This window comes from Nannobrachium achirus, assembly GCF_963921795.1.
Source record: "Nannobrachium achirus genome assembly, chromosome: 21".
NCBI lineage: Eukaryota > Metazoa > Chordata > Actinopteri > Myctophiformes > Myctophidae > Nannobrachium > Nannobrachium achirus.
Genome location: NC_137828.1, coordinates 41,508,847 through 41,528,298, shown reverse-complemented (window position 1 = coordinate 41,528,298; position 19,452 = coordinate 41,508,847). Strand labels below are relative to the sequence as shown.

Sequence of the window (19,452 nt, the reverse complement as noted above, 5' to 3'; positions counted from 1 at the left end):
CACGCTGGTTCCTGGAGCTCCAAGATTATCATTTCAATGTGGAACACAGACCCGGGAAACAAATTCCCCATGCCGATGCCCTTTCAAGACTGTATGAAGATGAGAAGAGTGAAGCTCCCGCTAGCAACGGCGAGCTTAGGGGGAGGATGTGTGGAGTGTCGCTAGGCAACCGCCTCACAGGTGAGCCCCACACAGCACAGTGTGTCAGTGGAGAGGGAGGAGAGCTGGCTCTCAGAGACGACGCCCAGCCCTGGGACAGGTAATAGAAGGGCGTTACCTGCCGAGTTACCTGTTCAATCAGCCTAATCTGAGTACAGGTACAGCTGCGTTGCTCAGGGCTGGGTCCCCTTGCCAAACAAAAGAGCCTCCTCTGCCCCAGTCTGCACTGACTCACTATGCTGGCGGTCAGGCTACTGGCGGTAAGAAAGCTTTAGATATTGAGCTACACTCCACATATTCTGCTTCTAATTGTAATACAGAGGAATGCAATACTAACCCGACGTTATCTGTCCTTCACCAGGCAATATAGAGGAGACGCTGATACTGACCTGGAGAGCCGCACGATGGAGGGTGCGAGGGTTTTGGAATTGTACCTGTAAACATTACGTACTCTTTGCGCACTGCCCGTGAGTGTGACGGCTTTGAAATTGTGCCTTGAAACATAAACCTACTACTGAAAGACTGCAAGTATCAATCCGCCCCGGGCCGGGGAGAACTTTGGTTACACTTATACTCGCTTAAGTTATTTGACTTTGCTCTGCCTAGATAGCAATTCATTCTTTAAACAAATGTTGATCTGAGTTATTCTGAAACGTTTAAGAAAACAATACCATTTGTGTTGGTGAAGTACTTGCATTGAACGGAGCGAGGCTCCGCTGCTGTTGATTATTCTGCTATATACTTAATAAACGTGCCCTAAAGTGGCTTAAACTGTCCATTTGTCTGGTGTTGGTTTGAGTTCTAAATCTGGGCCCCCACAGTATATATATGGGCATAAAAGGGACAAGGACTGACAGATACAGAGATCTCCATATATGAGCATATCAGTCAGATCGGCAGTGCGACCTCTAGATGTGTCCATATTTTTTTGTCAGGACTATGACCAACCACAAAGTAAGTCGGCTATGGGCGTAAACACAGACAGATACGCGACAGATTCGCAGTACTCGCACACTTTGCTGGCACAAGTAATAAATAAATGTACAATATTACACTGCAAATATAGATTCACCACCGCGTTACAAACAAATAGAGCCATATTAAACTGGGTCTATCAAATCAAACATGTTATTTAAATGAAAGTTGTGACAAATTAGACACACCATCACTTCTGTGAGATGATAGAGCATCATTGGTCTGAAGATATCCTCATGCAACATCAGTGCATCTGATAAAACAAAGCTAATGCAGTGCTTCCAAATACACAGCTGAGAGATAGAAGGAGACAAGATGGAAGTATGTATCTGTCACTGTCGCTTCCCCTGAGTTCAGACTCCCCTCCCCCCATTACCCTCAGGTACTGCCATGTCTCTCTAAACCTCAAATGTCCATGTCTCTGTTGATGTTAACTAAACCAAAGCATGCGGGGTTCGGCCCTCTACTTAAAACATCAGGAGATGCCTGTCATGTCCAATGTTATGCAAAAAGAATTGTCATAAAGGCATGAATAACAGGCCACGGAGTGTTTATACATTTTTTTAAGCTAATGGTCTTTAATGTATGCTATAAATATTTCAATTATGCATGGCTGTGAATTTTTCATGCGTGATTTTATTTTTAAGACTTAAAACATTACTTTGGTGCTGGGCCGTGCCTGATAGAGTTTCACATTTTATTGGCCGTTTGATGTTGATGTGATGAAATTTTCAGAGGTGCGTGGCAGCACTGTGTCACATACTTAAACAGGGCAGGTCATCAGCAACGCAACATGCATTTCAAGGGTACATTTAAAATTAATATAATGTAGGAGAAGAACGGGGTGTTTTGCTGCAAACACAAGGGGGAATTGTAGCGCTGAAAACCTCAAACATTAACAAGTAAGTGTGAATTATTTCAAAAGCAATTCACTACGTAATTTGATTTAACCATTATGGTTGACCGGAGTCCCTCAGGGCTCTATACTAGTGTATTTTCTGTTTTCTGTTTTCGTGATGAAAGCTTTGGCAGAAAATTGCCAGATCGACAAGCTCACAGCGCGTCACACTGTGGCGCGTTGTTATTTTCTGACAAAGCTTTGACCACAATATGGATGTTGGGGTTAGGAGCGGGTCCCCATCTAAATTAGTTGAGCGGGACCCCATCTAAATTAGTTAATATAGCATGACAATCATGTTAACCACTTTAAATATATTTTATACTTTGTCTATTAAAAAATAGCAGATATACAAGCTCTACTATTTTTGAAAAATCAATCGTAATAATTCGTGCAAATCTTTGAATATCTTTTTTAAAAAGTGAACAACACACAAATCTTTGCTTCTGGGGGTCCCTGGCACAAAACATTTCCGTGGCCAAACAGATATCAATTTGGGGGTCATTGACACGAAAATGCTCTGCTTAGGTGACGGTCTATACTTAACCCTACCAGTGCCAGCCCCTAGATGGCGCCAAAGAATGCCAGACTTTCTCGCGCGTGATTGGAAATGACACCCGGGCTCCAGGGAAACCCCGCCCACTGAAGCTTTTGATTGGCTGAAGCGGAGCTAGGGAGCGCTCCATTGTAGTCGCTTGGACAGGGCGTTTATCGTGGGCTTGCCCAGGCCTTACGGCCTGGGCATAAATATAACGATTGCATTCACCACGGCTTCGCGGCCACTCGCGCCTGCGGCGCTCGGGGGCGAAGAGCAGGACCAAGGTCCGCTGGCCTGCGCGCCGCTTGCAGTGTCGTGGACAATCGAGCGGCTCCGCCTGGAGCCCGGGTGTCATTTCCAAATACGCATAGGGGACTGCATTAGCATCCGGGGACTCACGTTGCAGTGACGCGCGTGCTCACGTTCGTGCACGTCATGGAAATGTCCCGGATGATAATGCTAACAGAATAGCTATTCCCATTTTGTCATTTTAAAGATCATTTTTCGGCGATTTCGCCATAAATAAACCTCACGCCACATCCCTAAAAACACAATCCAGAGATATGGGCCTCCAAAGATGTGGTTTTTCATTGGATTCGGCGGCGATTCGCGGCTACGTTCGCGGCTCACGGCCGGCATGGCTTCCCCAGGATTTGGACCACTGGACTAAATTTAGGCTCAGGCTTCAGAAGGCCTCGGATCATTTTATTCATTTCATTAAAAATCCCGAACATGTTCGGGATAGGCACACTGGACTACGTTCCGGAAGCGGCGCTGAACATTCGGTGAACATTGGGGGTCTCAAAAATGTATTTTAAACCATTTTTAATGGAATATATCGTCGGACCATGTAAAATGGCTAGCTGGCTAGCGTAGGACGAGCCAGGACCACCCACGACTCTACAAGCAGCTCAGGGTAAGTCAATTAATAAAAAAAAAATTGTTTTGGATTGAACATATCCCGAACATGTTCGGGATAGGCACAGAATGAGTTAAGACTTGCAGAGCCATGATGCCCACAGTGCAGGAGCCTATACCTCCTGTTTGTGTAGCGTGACGTGAGGCAGCTTGATGTACAAGTACACCCCTGGACATGACGCTAGTGTACTTTACTACCTCTTTAAATAAAGTGATGATTTGACCTTGTCTACACCTCCCAGTCTGACGTGAAACAGAGTTGTCTTTGATAGATGTGTTCATGTGTGATATCATTCATTAGGGTGCCCTCACAACAAAATACCTAGAGTGGAATCCGCCAATGCTTTTCAATGAGAATGGAGCGTTTTTTGCAGAAATCCTCTACTGGCAAAAAAAAAACGCTCCATTCTCATTGAAATGCATTGGCGGATTCCACTCTAGGTATTTTGGTGTGAGGGCACCCTTAAGTGTAAAATCAGGCAGTGGTGGAAAATGTACTGACATTTTCTACTTGAGTAAAAGTATCAGTACTGCATTGTAGTGGTACAAGTCAGAAGTCCAGAATTCAAGTAAAAGTACAAAAGTATTGGCATCAAATTGTACTTAAAGTACTAAAAGTAAAAGTACGAAATGTTTGTCGCGATGCGACACGTTGTCAGCTTGTAGATCGGCTATTTTCAAATAGCCAAGGTATAAAATAGGGATAAAGTGGTTTATGTATGTTTAATAATATTATAATGTATATCTGCAAAGTAACTAGTAACTAAAGTTTTCTAATAAATGTAGTGGAGTAAAATTACAATATTTGGATGCCAGATGCTTTGGGTAGAAGTAAAAGTATTGGATATTGGAAATACTCAAGTAAAGTACAAATACCTCAAAATTGTACTTAAAGGGGAAAACCACCCATTTTCAATATTGAACTATACACCTCAGGGGAGTTGTGTGGAAATTAAAAAAAAAGTTGTAGGAGTAGGAGCCTCACAGCTGTGATTCAGCATGGCCCAGTCTGCAATTTCTTGGAAATGTTTCATACCGGGAGTTCATGCACTGCTTCTTCTCCCAGTTAACCGAGAGGTTAACTCCCTATAGGCAAGCCTTCTTGTGGGGTGTTAAAACAACGGTCATTATGCATATTACAATGCATTTATACTTGACCTATACGTCATTATAGAATGCTTTATAGTGTGGTATGATTATTGTTATAATAAGCATTATGAGCATTAATGAGTTCTTATAACTATAACTATACAGTGTTATAAGCAGATTATAATACATTATAAGTATGTTTATAATGCATTATAGACATAGGATTCATAGAAAGTGTTACCGACGTTTCGATGCTACTGCATCTTCCTCAGAGTCATGACAAGATGCAGTAGAATCGAAACGTCAGTCATTTTTATCTTTGTACTAGCACCTAAATAAAAGACTTAATTAGTCCGAGCTGCTCCAGTCTCTCTCCATTGCATACTTCTGTCCCTGCTCCTGTGATGCACCGGACTAGCCGTGTAGACTGAGGCACGCCGTAGAACCACTTTGTTCTCAGGATCTTTGTTCTCAAAGATCCAGGATCTTTGTTCTCAGGATCCGATTCTACATTTGTAGAATCGGCCCGAGGTATTAATGGGTTAACGCAGGTTTCAGGCCAAGGACCCCTTAGCTGAGAGAGACATGAAGAAGATACCCCCTCTACATATTGTATAAATGTGATACATGCATATTTTCATCGATTTCATAGATAGATTCATAAACTTGTTTGACAGCACTGTCATCAGTCTGTTAGATTTGTGTTGATGTGTTTTTCTTTCAGACTTTTGCTCTTTTTTTTTACCTCTACACCAAAACTATTTGCCAAAAATAGCCAATCTACAAGCTCTCAACGCCTCTCATCCTATCACACAAAGATTTGGAGGACCCCCTGTAGTAACTCTGAGGACGCCCTAGGGGTCCCGGACCCCCTGTTGAAGACCCCTGGGTTAACGGGTTAAACTGTTTGAAACATACAATGTTTCCACCCGACAGCTACGACTCTAGTTAAACGCCTATTGTCTATGAATATGTAATGTGCTGTAGCATTTATGATAAGCGCGCCTCGTGGCAGAGGCAGACCCAGTAAAACATGGTAATCTTATTAACAGATCATCTCCTGTCAAGTTCTCTCATGCCAAAGCAGAGTGAACGGGCGATAGTAGGGCCTTAGTAATTATTTAATGCTTCAAAGTGCTTCCGTGTCTAATACTCCGCTACGTGTTTTGCATAAACGACACAGCGCTGTCAGGTCAGAGTGGGAGGAGGTGACGTGAAGTACTAGAGTGCAAGACTTAATTCATCAGGTTGTTTAATTATGTATTTAATATCTTAATCTGGTGTCTGTTAAAATTTAAACGGAAATTGCGATGGCAGTTCCAGACAGCAAGCAATTAGGCGTCACTACACGGCTGAGTGGCTTCATCATCTGCTGCTATATGCAGCCTGACTGAACTGACAGCTAACCAGTGGTAATGTATATAATATGTGTTGCTGTCAGGCAGAAACCTCTTATCTCCATATTTTAACTTTGTGTTTTTTCGTAAATTAACACTCTACTTGATCATACTACAGCATGACATAGAAATCCTACTTATTTATGGACTTTATGATTAAAGTCCAGCGGAATTGAAGACTCGAAAATATTTATTCACAGCGCTGTATGTAACAGTCACACAACATAAACATATGTCCTTCACCAACGACAGACAAGACGAAGACTGACTTGCCCTACCCTGACTCTCAGTTCATAGTTGGCTTAACAATAACACATTCTTCTCTACAGCTCTAGTTAAAAGCCAAGAACGTATCTCTTTCACACAGCAATAAAACAAAGGGGCCACTGACTGGCAGTGGCATCTATGCACTCTCTACCTCTCCTCCCTCATCCTAAGCTTATCAGCAGCTGTGTCTCAGGGTCTGAAATCTGCAAATGGTGTTAGATCCAAGTTCTCAGGACTCTCAAACTAGCAAATGTATTCACTACTAAGCAATATAACATAATAATATAATTGCACCTCATCAAGCGTCTCACAAAAGCATCAAAAGTAGCAGATCCGCAAGCTCGAAACGCGCCACGAAGCGATGCGTTTCGGAATTTGAGTTTTGGAGATATAAGGTTTCCGGAGCATGTAGAACGCCTTTCTGAAAACTCAATTGAAAACAAATTGCTTTTATACAGCGCATATATTATCAAAATAAAGCAAAAATAAACGAATAAAGCTAAAGAGACAAAACATACTAAGTGGTTGCACCTGCTGCAGACAGTCAACTGGCAGCAGCCGTCAAGCTTATCTTTGTGTCTTTCAAGGCTGAGGAGGAGCAGAGTACATAGTTCCTATGCTAACATACTGTAGGCAGAGTCACAATGAACAGACTGTGTCTGTCTGTTGGGCTCTCTTGGCCTGCTTTTGGACAAAGTTCCGATTTTGGGACCTCTCTTTAAAGTTCCTCTTTTTATAACCATTTTTAGGCCTTGTCCACATTCATAATATAAATTAGGACAGTTTACAGAAAAGCTAGTCAGGTAAAAAAAATATTTTGTTAGATAAGACTTTGCAATAAATGGTGTTATTTGATGAGGAAGATAATTTAGTTGTGACATTCTTTTCCAAAAGCTGGAGACAAGACAGAGAGACATGTGTAAACAGAGTTGCGATAGTAAACAAGACGAGATAAAAGCATGAATACCTCTCTTCTAAGCCAGTAGCAGACAGAAATTACTTAAATTCCTTAATTTTAAAGAGGTTGTGCCATAGTTTTGTACTTTTTCTGTTTTGTATGTGTCTATGGCATTAACATTACACTAATAGACCCCCCGGTGGGGTTATAATATGCAAATATGTCTTCCCTGTGTAGTTTTGGTTACTTCTTGAAAGCCTCAGAGTCAAAAGGCCCAATTGAAACTTAGCTACTGTATGTTACTATATGTTTTTTCAAAAAAGAAGAAAAAAAAATCTCTCCTAAATCTGAGACACCTATCCACTAGATGGCAAGATAGTAACAGGGATTAGAATCAATGGACCTTCAGATAACTTTAGCAATACCATGTGGAAGCAATACCATTTAACAATAAAATACTTTTAGAAAGAGCATTCTTGGCATTCCTCAACATCCATTTTACATATGACTCTTTCGACAACTAGCTCCTCTGTGATCTGCCATATACAGTATTTACATGGAAATGATTTGAATCAAAACTGATTTATTTATTTATTTAACTCAATGGTTGTTACGTATTGTCTCAACTCCTGTCTCATCAATTACTGAATGATCCAGAATTCCATGACATACTGGTAATCCTTTTAGTCATTGTGGTAAAAGTGTGGTTAAATGGAATCTGACATTGCCGTTATAAACATTAATTTCGGAAGCTGTTGACCTAATAATTGTATACACTAAAAGTGATGTATTACTCATTACCACTATAGTACTGTAAGTTGGTTTCTACAAAAGATGAAAATATCAAAAACACTAACTTGGGTGGTGTACTCTCTGATTTGATGTCTTTTTGTGAAAATGTAATCATATTTCAGAAGAGCTGAATGTTTTTATGTGGTCACAGAGCTTTGTCACTTGACGGAAAGGATCAGATTTTGCTGCAGATTCAAAAACATGTGTTTCAAAAGAATCAAAACAGGTCTAGTGGTGAGCAACGCAGAGAGACTATCCGAAGAGACCGTTTTCAAAAACACCATCTAAGAACACTGTATGTGTTCCATTTAGGCTTATTGATCTGTCTCCACACTGTCCACAGCGTGGGGAGATGGAAAGGGAAAGTGTAGTTCTTGATTTCTAGCTAACTGTGGAAACCCGATAAAAACACAAAGGAAATTCTTGAATAAGGGCTGGTTGATGAATAATAATAATTATTATTATTCAAGAGTGACCCCACGAAGGAAACCCGATAAAAACACAAAGAAAACCAGGTAAAACCCTCATGCAAGCGCAAGTGCATGAGGGGCCAAGCCCAGCCCACCCCTGCTGTAAATGACTTCCCGCGGCTATGCACGCGTCGCGTTGTGAGCTATTTTCGGCATGCAGCTAAGTGAAAATCTGCCATTTCAACGCCATCAAGGCTCACCAAAAACACATGTTAGTCGACAAAATCTACTGCAATTAGTCGTTTTAGTTTTAGAGTTAGATGACTAAAATGTGACTAAAACTAAATGAAGATGTATTCAAAAGACTATAACTAAAACTAAGTCAAACATTGCCATCAAAATCAACACCAGTTGGTTGTCCTTCTTACCTGCAGATGGCAGACTGGCTGTAGGCAGGTCCCTCTGCGGCGCTGAGCGCCTGGCCCACCTGGGTCTGGGTCAGGCCCAGCGACAGCCGGCGGATCTTGAAAGCTTTGGCGAACTCCCGTATCTCCTCCAGGTTGACCCCGTCCACCTCACTGGGAGCCGTCTGGGGGTCTACGACACAACATGGATATATCGCTGTGTTTATTAGTGTGGTTGCACCTGCAGGGCAGCCAGACTATAGTACTTGTCAGACTTTATTCCATCCATCCATCTTCCAGGGCCTCCTATAGATAAACTCACCTCAAGGCAACCACACTTGCAATCGACCTGAGGCTGATTCTACGCATGCCTTCTAAATCCAAACAGTGTTCTGTTTCTCAGTGGGTTCTCAAACTTTTCCATGTCAAGGACATCCCCGATCCCCATCTGACAATATGTTGTTCCACGTACCCCCCAGAAGCAAAGATTTTAATTAAAGATCTTTAAAATCTTTAAAAATATGACGATTTGCAAACATTGTCATGATTTTTCAAAAATAGCAGATCTAAGAGCATGCAGCACTGTGCAGATTGACACGGTTAAAGTGGTTAAAATCTAAAATGAATAGATGCTTTCTCGTTTTTGTTAAAAGGCTAAAGCATATTTCAGCCAATCAGGAGAGAGTAAGGAGAGTTTGAAAACATGACCAATGATGAAAAACTCCCATACCTGCTGGGTGAAGTAAAACAATGTGCAAACACAGCAGCAAGATTCGTAAGCTGCTGTGATAGGAGAAGGATATCAAATGGAACCCAACCAACTTAAAAACCATTGTATATATCCCTGCTCTGCCTGCATGTAACCTTGATGCATGAAAACTGTTACACTCCTTTCACTTGTACATATTTTGTTTTCCAATTGTATTGTATTGTATTGTATTGTATTGTATTGTATTGTATTGTATTGTATTGTATTGTATTGTCTGCTCATTTCTTTGTGTCATCACTTCCAATTTCACTTTTTTAATCTGTATCCTGAGTCCTGACTGAGTTCTCTATCCTGATTGGATAAAATTGCTATCCCAACCTGAACATGAATTGTCTGTTTAATAAAGAGCTGGAGAGACATGGAAACTCCTGTGAACAAAAAGTCAATGAGTACTATCAGAATATAGAGGTATTCACCACTTATTTTAACCAAAGACAAATCACTTATACCTTAAAGTTCATTCTTTTTCTACAAGCAATGTTCCAATCTAGCATGGTGATGATTTGGTTATATTAAGATAAGAATAAATGATTTATCTTATAGTCTTTATGCAGTCTCGTAATTCAAAACAATATATTTGGTATGCTGTACAATCCTCTGGAGTGTGGATACAAAAGTGTGGCATGGTAAACATAAATTGAAAGACTCTGTGACGTCTTTGATCTACTATAAAAGCCCATTGTCACAAATAGATGGACACAGGTCGACTTGATCTACTATAAAAGCCGATTGTCATAAATAGATGGACACAGATCGACTGAAAAGGTAAATATGCGGGGCAGGCCCACTAGCATTCTCTGGATTCCTTTTCATTCCTCTCTCTGTGCTAAAGAAAATAGACATTCTCCCCTTTACAATAAAAGCAAGCATCCTGGAATGTATTAAAGAATCATTCCTGCGCTCCTTTCCATCCACGAGGATGACAACTGACAACCTCCACACCATAAAAGCGTGTTGTTGATAAAAATGATATCCGTCTTCATTCAACAAATACCCTTTTTTTCTCTCAGTACGGAGAAATGCTGTTTGTACACCACCGCGTTTTCCACAACCACATTTAAGCAGCCTTGAAAAAAACAAAAAAACTTCACTGGGAGGCATTTTTGAAGAATTTCCCGGCTAATAAAAAGCGATTTCACATTGTACATCAATGTCAGGTGCCCTGCCATCCTGCTTACTAAAGCAAAGTTTATGCCCCTGAATTATTCATCTTGGTCATTATCAATGAATTATTAAAAGGAATCCTCCATGCGTATTTAAGCAAAAATCTATGGGGCCCCGCCATCTCGCAGTGCCTCATAAGTGATGCGTGGCATGCATGCGCGGCGCGCGCCTCCTCCAGACGTGTGAACATTTGGAGGGGCGGCGAGGGATCTGGAGCCTCCCGAGTTGACTGAAGGCGGCAGGATGAGCATTAGCACCTTCGTCATCATCGCTCTCAGGGGAGATCCAAGCCGGAGTTCTCTTTATAGCACTTATAGTTGAAAAGCCCTCCACTGATGTGGTCCTCAGTGCGTAAATAGCAAAACTTCTATTCTCTTTTTTATGTGTCATTTTTGGTTCGCTGGGGGGGGGGGGGGGGGGGGGGATGAGTAAGAGACCGATACCAGTATAGGAAAAGCTGCCGATACTGCATAAAATGCTGGTAACGGCGAGTATGTCAGTCTATGCCATTCCGATACCATGTAATTTATCACATGATACGTCATGTACGTTTAAATTATTTTGTATTTTGAATACCTCAGTTGGTGTGGCAACACTGTTTTATGCTCTTACTGTAGCTGCACTACATACTAACCCACTGAGAGCCACTGTCCTAGATTATTTTAAAATGACACACTGGTATCGGATCTGTACTCGGTATCGGGAAGGAAAAAAATCGGTACATCTCTAGAAATAATTAGGAATAACGCAGAGATTCACAGTTGTGTTAAGTTCCTTGCTACCGACGGACGGTGCACAACAATAGCATTTCATTTTCACGGATGGCACTCTTGTCGCGTGGGACTTGCGCTATAAGCAATATTGAGAATAGATGGCTTACTTTCAGGAGAAAAATATTAACTGTATTAAATAATCGGACTGAGAGGACTGTTCCATTGTGCAGCCTCAGAATTGGCTTATAGGATATTTGCCAAGGAAGGAGCCAAACAACAAACTAAACTAAAATGTCTACAAACAGTTGATCAATGGCAACTTCGTTTTTATTACATTGCCCGGCATTGTAGTTGCCTTTGAAATGTGTTTACCTGGAGTTTAAGGGAATTGACTCTGACAAATGAAATTTATCTGAATAAAAGAGAGTTTTTAAGACGATGGAGGGTAGGGTAGGGGGGGGTCATGCTGACAGACTGTAGCCTAGTGATTTATAAGGCTCTGCCAAGTGCCCAGGCAATGAGAGAGTGAAGCTTATGTTCATTACATACACACACAACCTCTGAATTGACATAGCCAGGAAGAAATAACCCATGTAGACTATAGGACAGCGGGAATCAATCGGAAGCTTCCTATACCGATAGCCGTGTAAGCACGGCATGTCCGTCATGTTCAGTGCTCAAGCGACGATGTTAATTTAACAAATTTGCCATAAATCTCACACTAATGCTACAGTAAGCAATACGCTGGAAAGAAATGCGTAGACAGTGTTCAGGAAGCTTCACTCGATGTTACATGGCTTTACAAGCCATAATGGTATGAGGCTGGTTCTCAACGGCAGGTCTGGGGACCACCAGCGGTCCAAATGGACCCTTACCGGTCAGTAACTCTGCGAGTGTACACATGGATCCAAATGGACCCTCACAAGTCCATTTGGTTCCATTTGTACACTCTCAGAGTTAAATTAACACAGTGCATTCCCAGAGACCCCACCCATCCCCATAACATGCTTCCCCCCCCTCTTAAGTCAAAAAGGGTGAAGGGATTCAAGATCCTTTTTTTATCCCACGATTTTGTAACCCATTTTTAACCCGGTGTCAATCATCTAACGTAATCCTGGGCGCTACACTCCCTCTGCCAACCTGGGGAGACAACGGACTGACCTCATGCTTCCTTCTATGCATGAGGAGTCCAAGTTGCTTTATTTCACCTGACAGGGGGGAATTTCCCCCGGTTGGAAGGAACATGTTATTCCAACCAGTTCCTTTCCCCTCCATCAGGCGCCCCGGCTGGCCAGGGGGAGGCGGTATAGAGACCAGGAATACTGCATGTTCTAGGAGACCCGGGGAGAACATGCAAACTCCACTCAGAAATTCCCTTTTGCCAACCCCACATAGGGTATGGGCACTGATGATGCGGAGGAGGGAACACGCCCCCCAGCGCCCACAGCGTCCCCAATCGAACCCAGGACCTTCTAGCTGTGAGGCGACAGCACTACTGACTGCGCCACCGTGCCCCCGGATACAAGATCCATGTGTGCGTGTGCGTGTATGTATGTGTATGTGCGTGCGTGCGTGCGTGCGTGCGTGCGTTGCGTTGGACACTACTTACTGCTGACTAACTGTCCCACGCTGAGAGCCGAGGAAGAGGAGGAGGTGGAGGAGGAGGAAGAGGCATGGTGCAGAGGGCTCTGTCTGTGGGACATGTGGAGGAGACTGGGCTGCTGCGATGGGGAGGGACCGCTCTGACCCTGCTGAGCATTGGGCATTTGGACACACACACACACACACACACACACACACACACACACACACACACACACACACACACACACACACACACACACACACACACACATTTAACATATTTATTTGCGTTCACATTTGAAAAGACATTCTTGAACACAAACAACAGTAGAAGCACAAACTTGGAAAACTCAACAATAAGTGTTTCAGGATACAGATCACGGGTACAGGAAGCATCGCCTCCTCCACACAGCTATGGTGACTGCCAATTATCAAAGACACTGAACAGAATTTAGCCAATTCCTTATTAGCTCTTGGCTTGGGCATTCCTGCAATCTGCAGGCCTCTCATAGCAATTTATCTTTTATTATTATTATTATACATTTATTTTTATCCCACGATTTTTGTAACCGATTGTATACCCCTTGCCGATGTAATGCCTGTAATCCTGGGCAGTATAGAGACCAGGATTACTGCATGTCTTTTGTGAGGGTACCTACCCTAGGAAACACGGGGAGAACATGCAAACCCCACCTAGGGTATGGGCACTCATGATGCAGAGTAAAGAACATGCCCTGCCCCCACAGACTCCCCCACCGCTCCCCCTCTCACAGCAAATGTATGGACATTTGTAACCAAGCTGTATAATATCACCCTTAAGATATGTACAGTACATCCCACTTCCAAAATGTTCACACACACACACACACACACACACACACACACACACACACACACACACACACACACACACACACACACACACACACACACACACACACACACACACACACAGAGAGAGAGAGAGAGGGGGAAACACTGGTCTTATGTAGGCCCCCAGGTTGAGAACCACTGCTCTATGTATTCACCCAGTGAAAACAATCAAACATAACTAGCCCGACCTGTTTTGTCGCCTGAGCCTTGCGTTGTGGCTTCTTATTTTTGAAAAGCTTTAAGTGACTGAGTGTGTGTGTGTGTGTGTGTGTGTGTGTGTGTGTGTGTGTGTGTGTGTGTGTGTGTGTGTGTGTGTGTGTGTACAGCTCTTTCTTCATAACAGTCATATAATAACTCACAGTTGCATCATCTGACTGCTGCTCCTAATGTTTGGCAACCATTATCTTCAGTGAAAATCGCTCAAATGTGGTGTCTCTGCACAGTTCAGATTACTGAGGATATGGCGGTGGTGACTTCCATCACACATCAAAGTCTGTCGAGGCTGTTTTATGTTTTTTCTTTTGTTTGTTTCTTTCTTTCCTCAATATAACGGAAGGTTGTTTTGTTTTGTTTTTTGCACACTTGCACATGTGTCTGTGTGCATGCCTCTCTGCACGTGTGCGTGTGTGTGTGCGAGCGGAATGTGTGTGCTTGCCAGGAAACCTTTCAGACTTCGGGAGTCTTGTTGGACCCCTGCAGAGCTCAACAAAAAACCCATCACTTTTCATCACCCCATTTAGAAAACTCACACACACACACACACACACAGTCCTTCCTCTGCTCCTCTCTCTCTCCTCCTCGCCCTCAGTCACACTTTCAAACCCCCTGATTTGTCCTCTCTGACCGCGGCCGTTTGTATTTCCCTTTGATCAGATGTTTAAAGGGAAGAGATAACATCTTGTATCCAGCATGGAAGAGAGAACAAATTATATACAACCAGTACGAGGATGTTTTAATTGTCTGTTTTGTTTTGTTCGTTTTTTTCTTTGCACAGTTAGAGTTTGGCTCTATACACGCACAGTAACTCTTCCCCCTCCTTCCCACCCCGACATCTACTCCCTATTCTAGTATCTATAATGTGCCAAAGTGTGCAGGCATGGAGCCACACACATACACACGCGCGCACGCGCGCACACGCACACACGCATGCACGCACACACACACACACACACACACACACACATGCACGCACGCACGCACGCACACACGCACGCACGCACGCACGCACGCACAGACACGCAGACACACCCCATTCAAAATGCTATTGACTTGGTAATGACATCGTCAGCGCTGAATTACAGGGTAGCAGTTTATGGCGAAGGGCCTCCTCTCTCTCTAACGGTTGCAGGATGGATGAATGAACCCAACCCCGCCGCAGATGAACACCTAATTGTCACCATGGCCACACACACACACACACACACACACACACACACACACACACACACACACACACACACACACACACACACACACACACACACACACACACACAATCACACTCTTGAACGAATTAATGCATATGTAATAATGTTTATGCTTTTGTCGCCACTTCAAAGCCAGCCTCGTGTACACATTGTTTCCAAACGGGGGGGCATAATAATTTACGGTTGTCAAGAGAGCGCTTGCAGCCTAGAAGAATATTTCCAAGTGAAGCTAGATAATTCTACCCGGGCCTGTCAACAGCCCCTGACAGTGTGTGCATCGCTGTTGACATCCCCCCCACCCCCCAAAACCATCCAAACAAACACATGCAGCGAGAGGAAAATAATTAATAGCAAAGAGGGATAGTAGGAATAGGAGCCTTAGCTTTCTAGTGTGGCAGAGACGACCTTCACTTTCGAGGGAGTGAAGACGTGTAACAGCACACACACACACCCCCGTCTTGATGTTGTAAGAGCAATTCCAATGTGCATTAAACATGAAAATACATAGTTTTCCCCCCGCGCCGTCTGTAGTGCATCGCGCGGCGAGATCATGAATTATGTTTGATACGGAGGAGGGAGGACCGCTGTGTCCACATGTTTCTGCCACTGACTGCTATTAGCATCCAACCAGGCGTTCTGATGACGGCAAGGAAACACACTCTAATTGTCATGAGCCGTTCATGACAAACAAAAAAGCCTGGATTGTGATGCCGGGTGTGTGTGTGTTTTTATGTGAGTGTGTGTGTTTAGGGGGGAAGGGGGGGGGGGTGTTATGAAGCTCATAGAGACAGCAGAATATACAGCCGCTGTGGCTGAGCCAGCATCTGCCAGGCAGCGTTGCCAGATTCTGCGAGCGAAATAAGCAACCAGGTCTATGAAAACAAGGCCAAAAGAAGCGAATATATTAACATAGGCCACATTACAAACAAGCCCGAAGTCGCTTATAATAAGAAGACATGGCAACACTGCTTCCAGACGCCAGACTGTCTTCTGCAATACAAGTCTCCTTGCTGATGATGGGATATAAGCTCTGGTAGATCATCTGTTGTTTGTATTGGCACTGTACTCTGCACACTCTGGCAGGCAATTCATATTATTATAGTCCTCATTATCTTTATTCATATTTATTTGGGTTGTTTCCTGTATGTTCAGTTGAAAGGCTAATTCAGTAATTGCCATTATATTGACTTAATGTGTAACATGATGATTAATGTCTAACATTATAATAAATGATCCCCTTGCAGGATCAATCAAGGTCTGTCCATCTAGGATGGCTATTGAAATGATATCGTGCTTGGTGATATAATGGGCATGTTTTTCATCTCTGTCAGGTGGAACATTTCCAGAACTGTTACTTTTCAGGATTCAAATTCAAAAACAGCTAAAGTAGCAAATCTACAAACTCAAAATGTGTCCAACCTTTTGTGTGTGTGTGTGTGTGTGTGTGTGTGTGTGTGTGTGTGTGTGTGTGTGTGTGTGTGTGTGTGTGTGTGTGTGTGTGTACGTACGTGCGTGCATACGTGTGTGTGTGTGTGTGTGTGTGTGTGTGTGTGTGTGTGTGTGTGTGTGTGTGTGTGTGTGTGTGTGTGTGTGTGTGTGTGAGCTACCTGCTGTCCAGGCTTGATTGGTGACAGCGTGATCCCCTGGGTGTTGATGACCGGCAGGATCTGATTCCCGATCACTGTGGCGATGATCTGGCCTTGAGCGTTGGTCAGCAGCTGCGGTGTAATTGGCTGCACCTGCAGTGCCGGGTTGCAGCCACCCCCTGATTGGCTCGAGGGCCCTGCAGAGTTGGGCATCAGTGGGATTGTTCCGATTATCTACAAAGGGGGAGAGGGGGGGGGGGGGGGGGTAATAGAGAAGAGACTAAATTAGCTGATTACCCCTTCCAAAGTTTGCATGCAGGATTGGTCCGTTTAGATTAAAATGCCTCACATCATGAACGCAGCTTGCGATTTCCGTGAAATTTGGCACACATACTGTATTCCCACCAGGGTCAAGGAACAAATGCCACCCTTTTCACATTGGCATGTTATATATTTTTTGGAACACAATGCCTGGGCGAGGGATGCTGTTTCAACGGCCCATATACTGTAGAGACCCGCTGGTCGGAACGACTCGGGGATCGATCATACTGAAGATAAATAATCTGTGACTACTTGAAAAGGTAAGAAAAACGGAAAACAAGATGGATAAATAGATAGAGATAAATAGAAATAGGTGTGTGTGCGTGCGTGCGTGCGTGCCTGCGTGCGTGTGTGCGTGCTTGTGTGTGTGTGTGTGTGTGTGTGTGTGTGTGCGTGCGTAACTGCGTGAGTGCGTGCGTGCGTGTGTGCGTGCGTGCGTGCGTGCGTGCGTGCGTGTGTGTGTGTGTTTGTCTCTGAGAGAGACAAACATATATAATAGAAAGAGTGTTAGCAGGGAGTCACAGAGAGGGAACTACACAGTCCTATGGTGCACTTGACCCCCGTCATCTAATCCCTTCATCCTCTCCTCTCCTCTCCTCTCCTCTCCTCTCCTCTCCTCTCCTCTCCTCTCCTCTCCTCTCCTCTCCTCTCCTCTCCTCTCTCAGGAAGGGGCAGATCAAAGGACTGTCACTGCAGTGTTTCAAGCTCTCAGAAGCAGACAGTATGTGACCATAATAAGAGTGCTGCTGCTTTGGCTTTCTTAGCACCTCTTCACCATGATGAAGGTTAATGTTATCTGTAGGGGCCATATGGGCACGGTTGCCAGATCTTGCGAGAGAGATAAGCAACAAATCCCAAAAGAAGCGACTATTATAGGCCACATGAGCACTTTCAACCCATACATTGGCTATTTGAAAATAGACGATCTACACAACTACCAATATTTACAAGCGACTTTACAGAAGAAAAAAGAAAACAAGCCCAAAGTCGCTTATAATAAGCAGACATGGCAACACTGGTCATGGGTACTTCCCAGAGACAGCAGTTCTCTGCAAACCTTCTCCTTACAGTATCTTGCAATGGGCCTGGTGTACAAGATACACTACAGCACTAAGATACATTAAGATGTACCTGACGGAGTAGGCTACTTCCAAAACATCATGGAGGTAGCGCCACAGATTTGGCTCAAACAAAGGGTCAAATTCGTTCTCAGGCTATAACACTAAAATGTGGAACACCCTACCGAAGGCCTTGAAGGAGTGTAAATCCCTAACTTCCTTTAAAACCGCTCTGAAAAAACACTTACAGCCGGCTGCCACTCGAAACTGGTGACAAATAAACCAAGTTAACCCTGACCCTTCTTATACCTTTTATTTATTTTTTCTGTTTACAACATTTTTTTTCTAATGATATCTACTGCATAGTACTGTGTTCTGTCTGTCATTCAATGATATATGAGTTAAAGAGAAGGATCTGAATGCAAATAAGCCTCGTCTTATCTGAGTTTCCTTTTAGTTGACCGTGTACCAGTGAACTGTACTGTCATGAAACTGTAACTTTCCCTATGCAAACTTCTAATAAATACTTCAATCAATCAATACCACCACCCCACCATTAGTGGTATAAAGTAACTCATTTACTTAAGTACTGTACTTAACATTTTTACGTAAGCTATTTGTACTTTACTTTACTTGAGTATCTCCAATTTCCAATACTTTTACTTCTACTCCACTACATCTCAGAGGCAAGAATTATACTTTTACTCCACTACAATTATTTGAACACTTTGGTTACTTGTAACTTTTTGTAGATTTAAATTATTACAAAATACACCAGTAAGACTCCCAAATCGGGAGATAAGCGACCGTCAGGTCACATGTATGACTACTGTACTGTGTACTGCTTTGCGTGATTTTAGGGCAAAATCTGTTGGAGCAGTGTCCAAAAATGTGTTTTGCAAACATCGGCCTGCGGTGGCGCTAAAAGGGACAGATCATGGCATTTTAGGTTTTACGCATATTTTGATTGTCGCGTTATCGTTAATTGCAATTATTTTTGACACAATGATCGTGACATGTGGTCATTTGGTCTGGGTCATGTCGGGCGGCATCTGGTCAAAAAGGACACCTATACTTATACTAAAGTGTACGGTCTCTGTCGGGTGGAAACCTCACATATCCAAAACTGTTACTTTTCAGGGTCCAAATTCAAAAGCAGCAAAAGTAGAAGATCGACAAACTCAGAACACGTCGCTTGTTAGGGCATTAATT

General features: G+C 43.2%; 1 protein-coding gene across 1 annotated transcript in view; it reads right to left on the bottom strand.

Moving 5' to 3' along the window:
• Window positions 1-19,452, bottom strand: part of pou6f2 (POU class 6 homeobox 2) — a gene marked incomplete at both ends in the record, with an annotated part of 129,410 nt that overhangs the window by 9,957 nt on the left and 100,001 nt on the right. Inside the window, 3 exons of the mRNA XM_080751779.1 lie at window positions 8,770-8,938; window positions 13,001-13,157; window positions 16,883-17,095. Coding sequence (XP_080607905.1) covers window positions 8,770-8,938; window positions 13,001-13,157; window positions 16,883-17,095 — 539 coding nt within the window. The remainder of the gene's footprint in view (window positions 1-8,769; window positions 8,939-13,000; window positions 13,158-16,882; window positions 17,096-19,452) is intronic.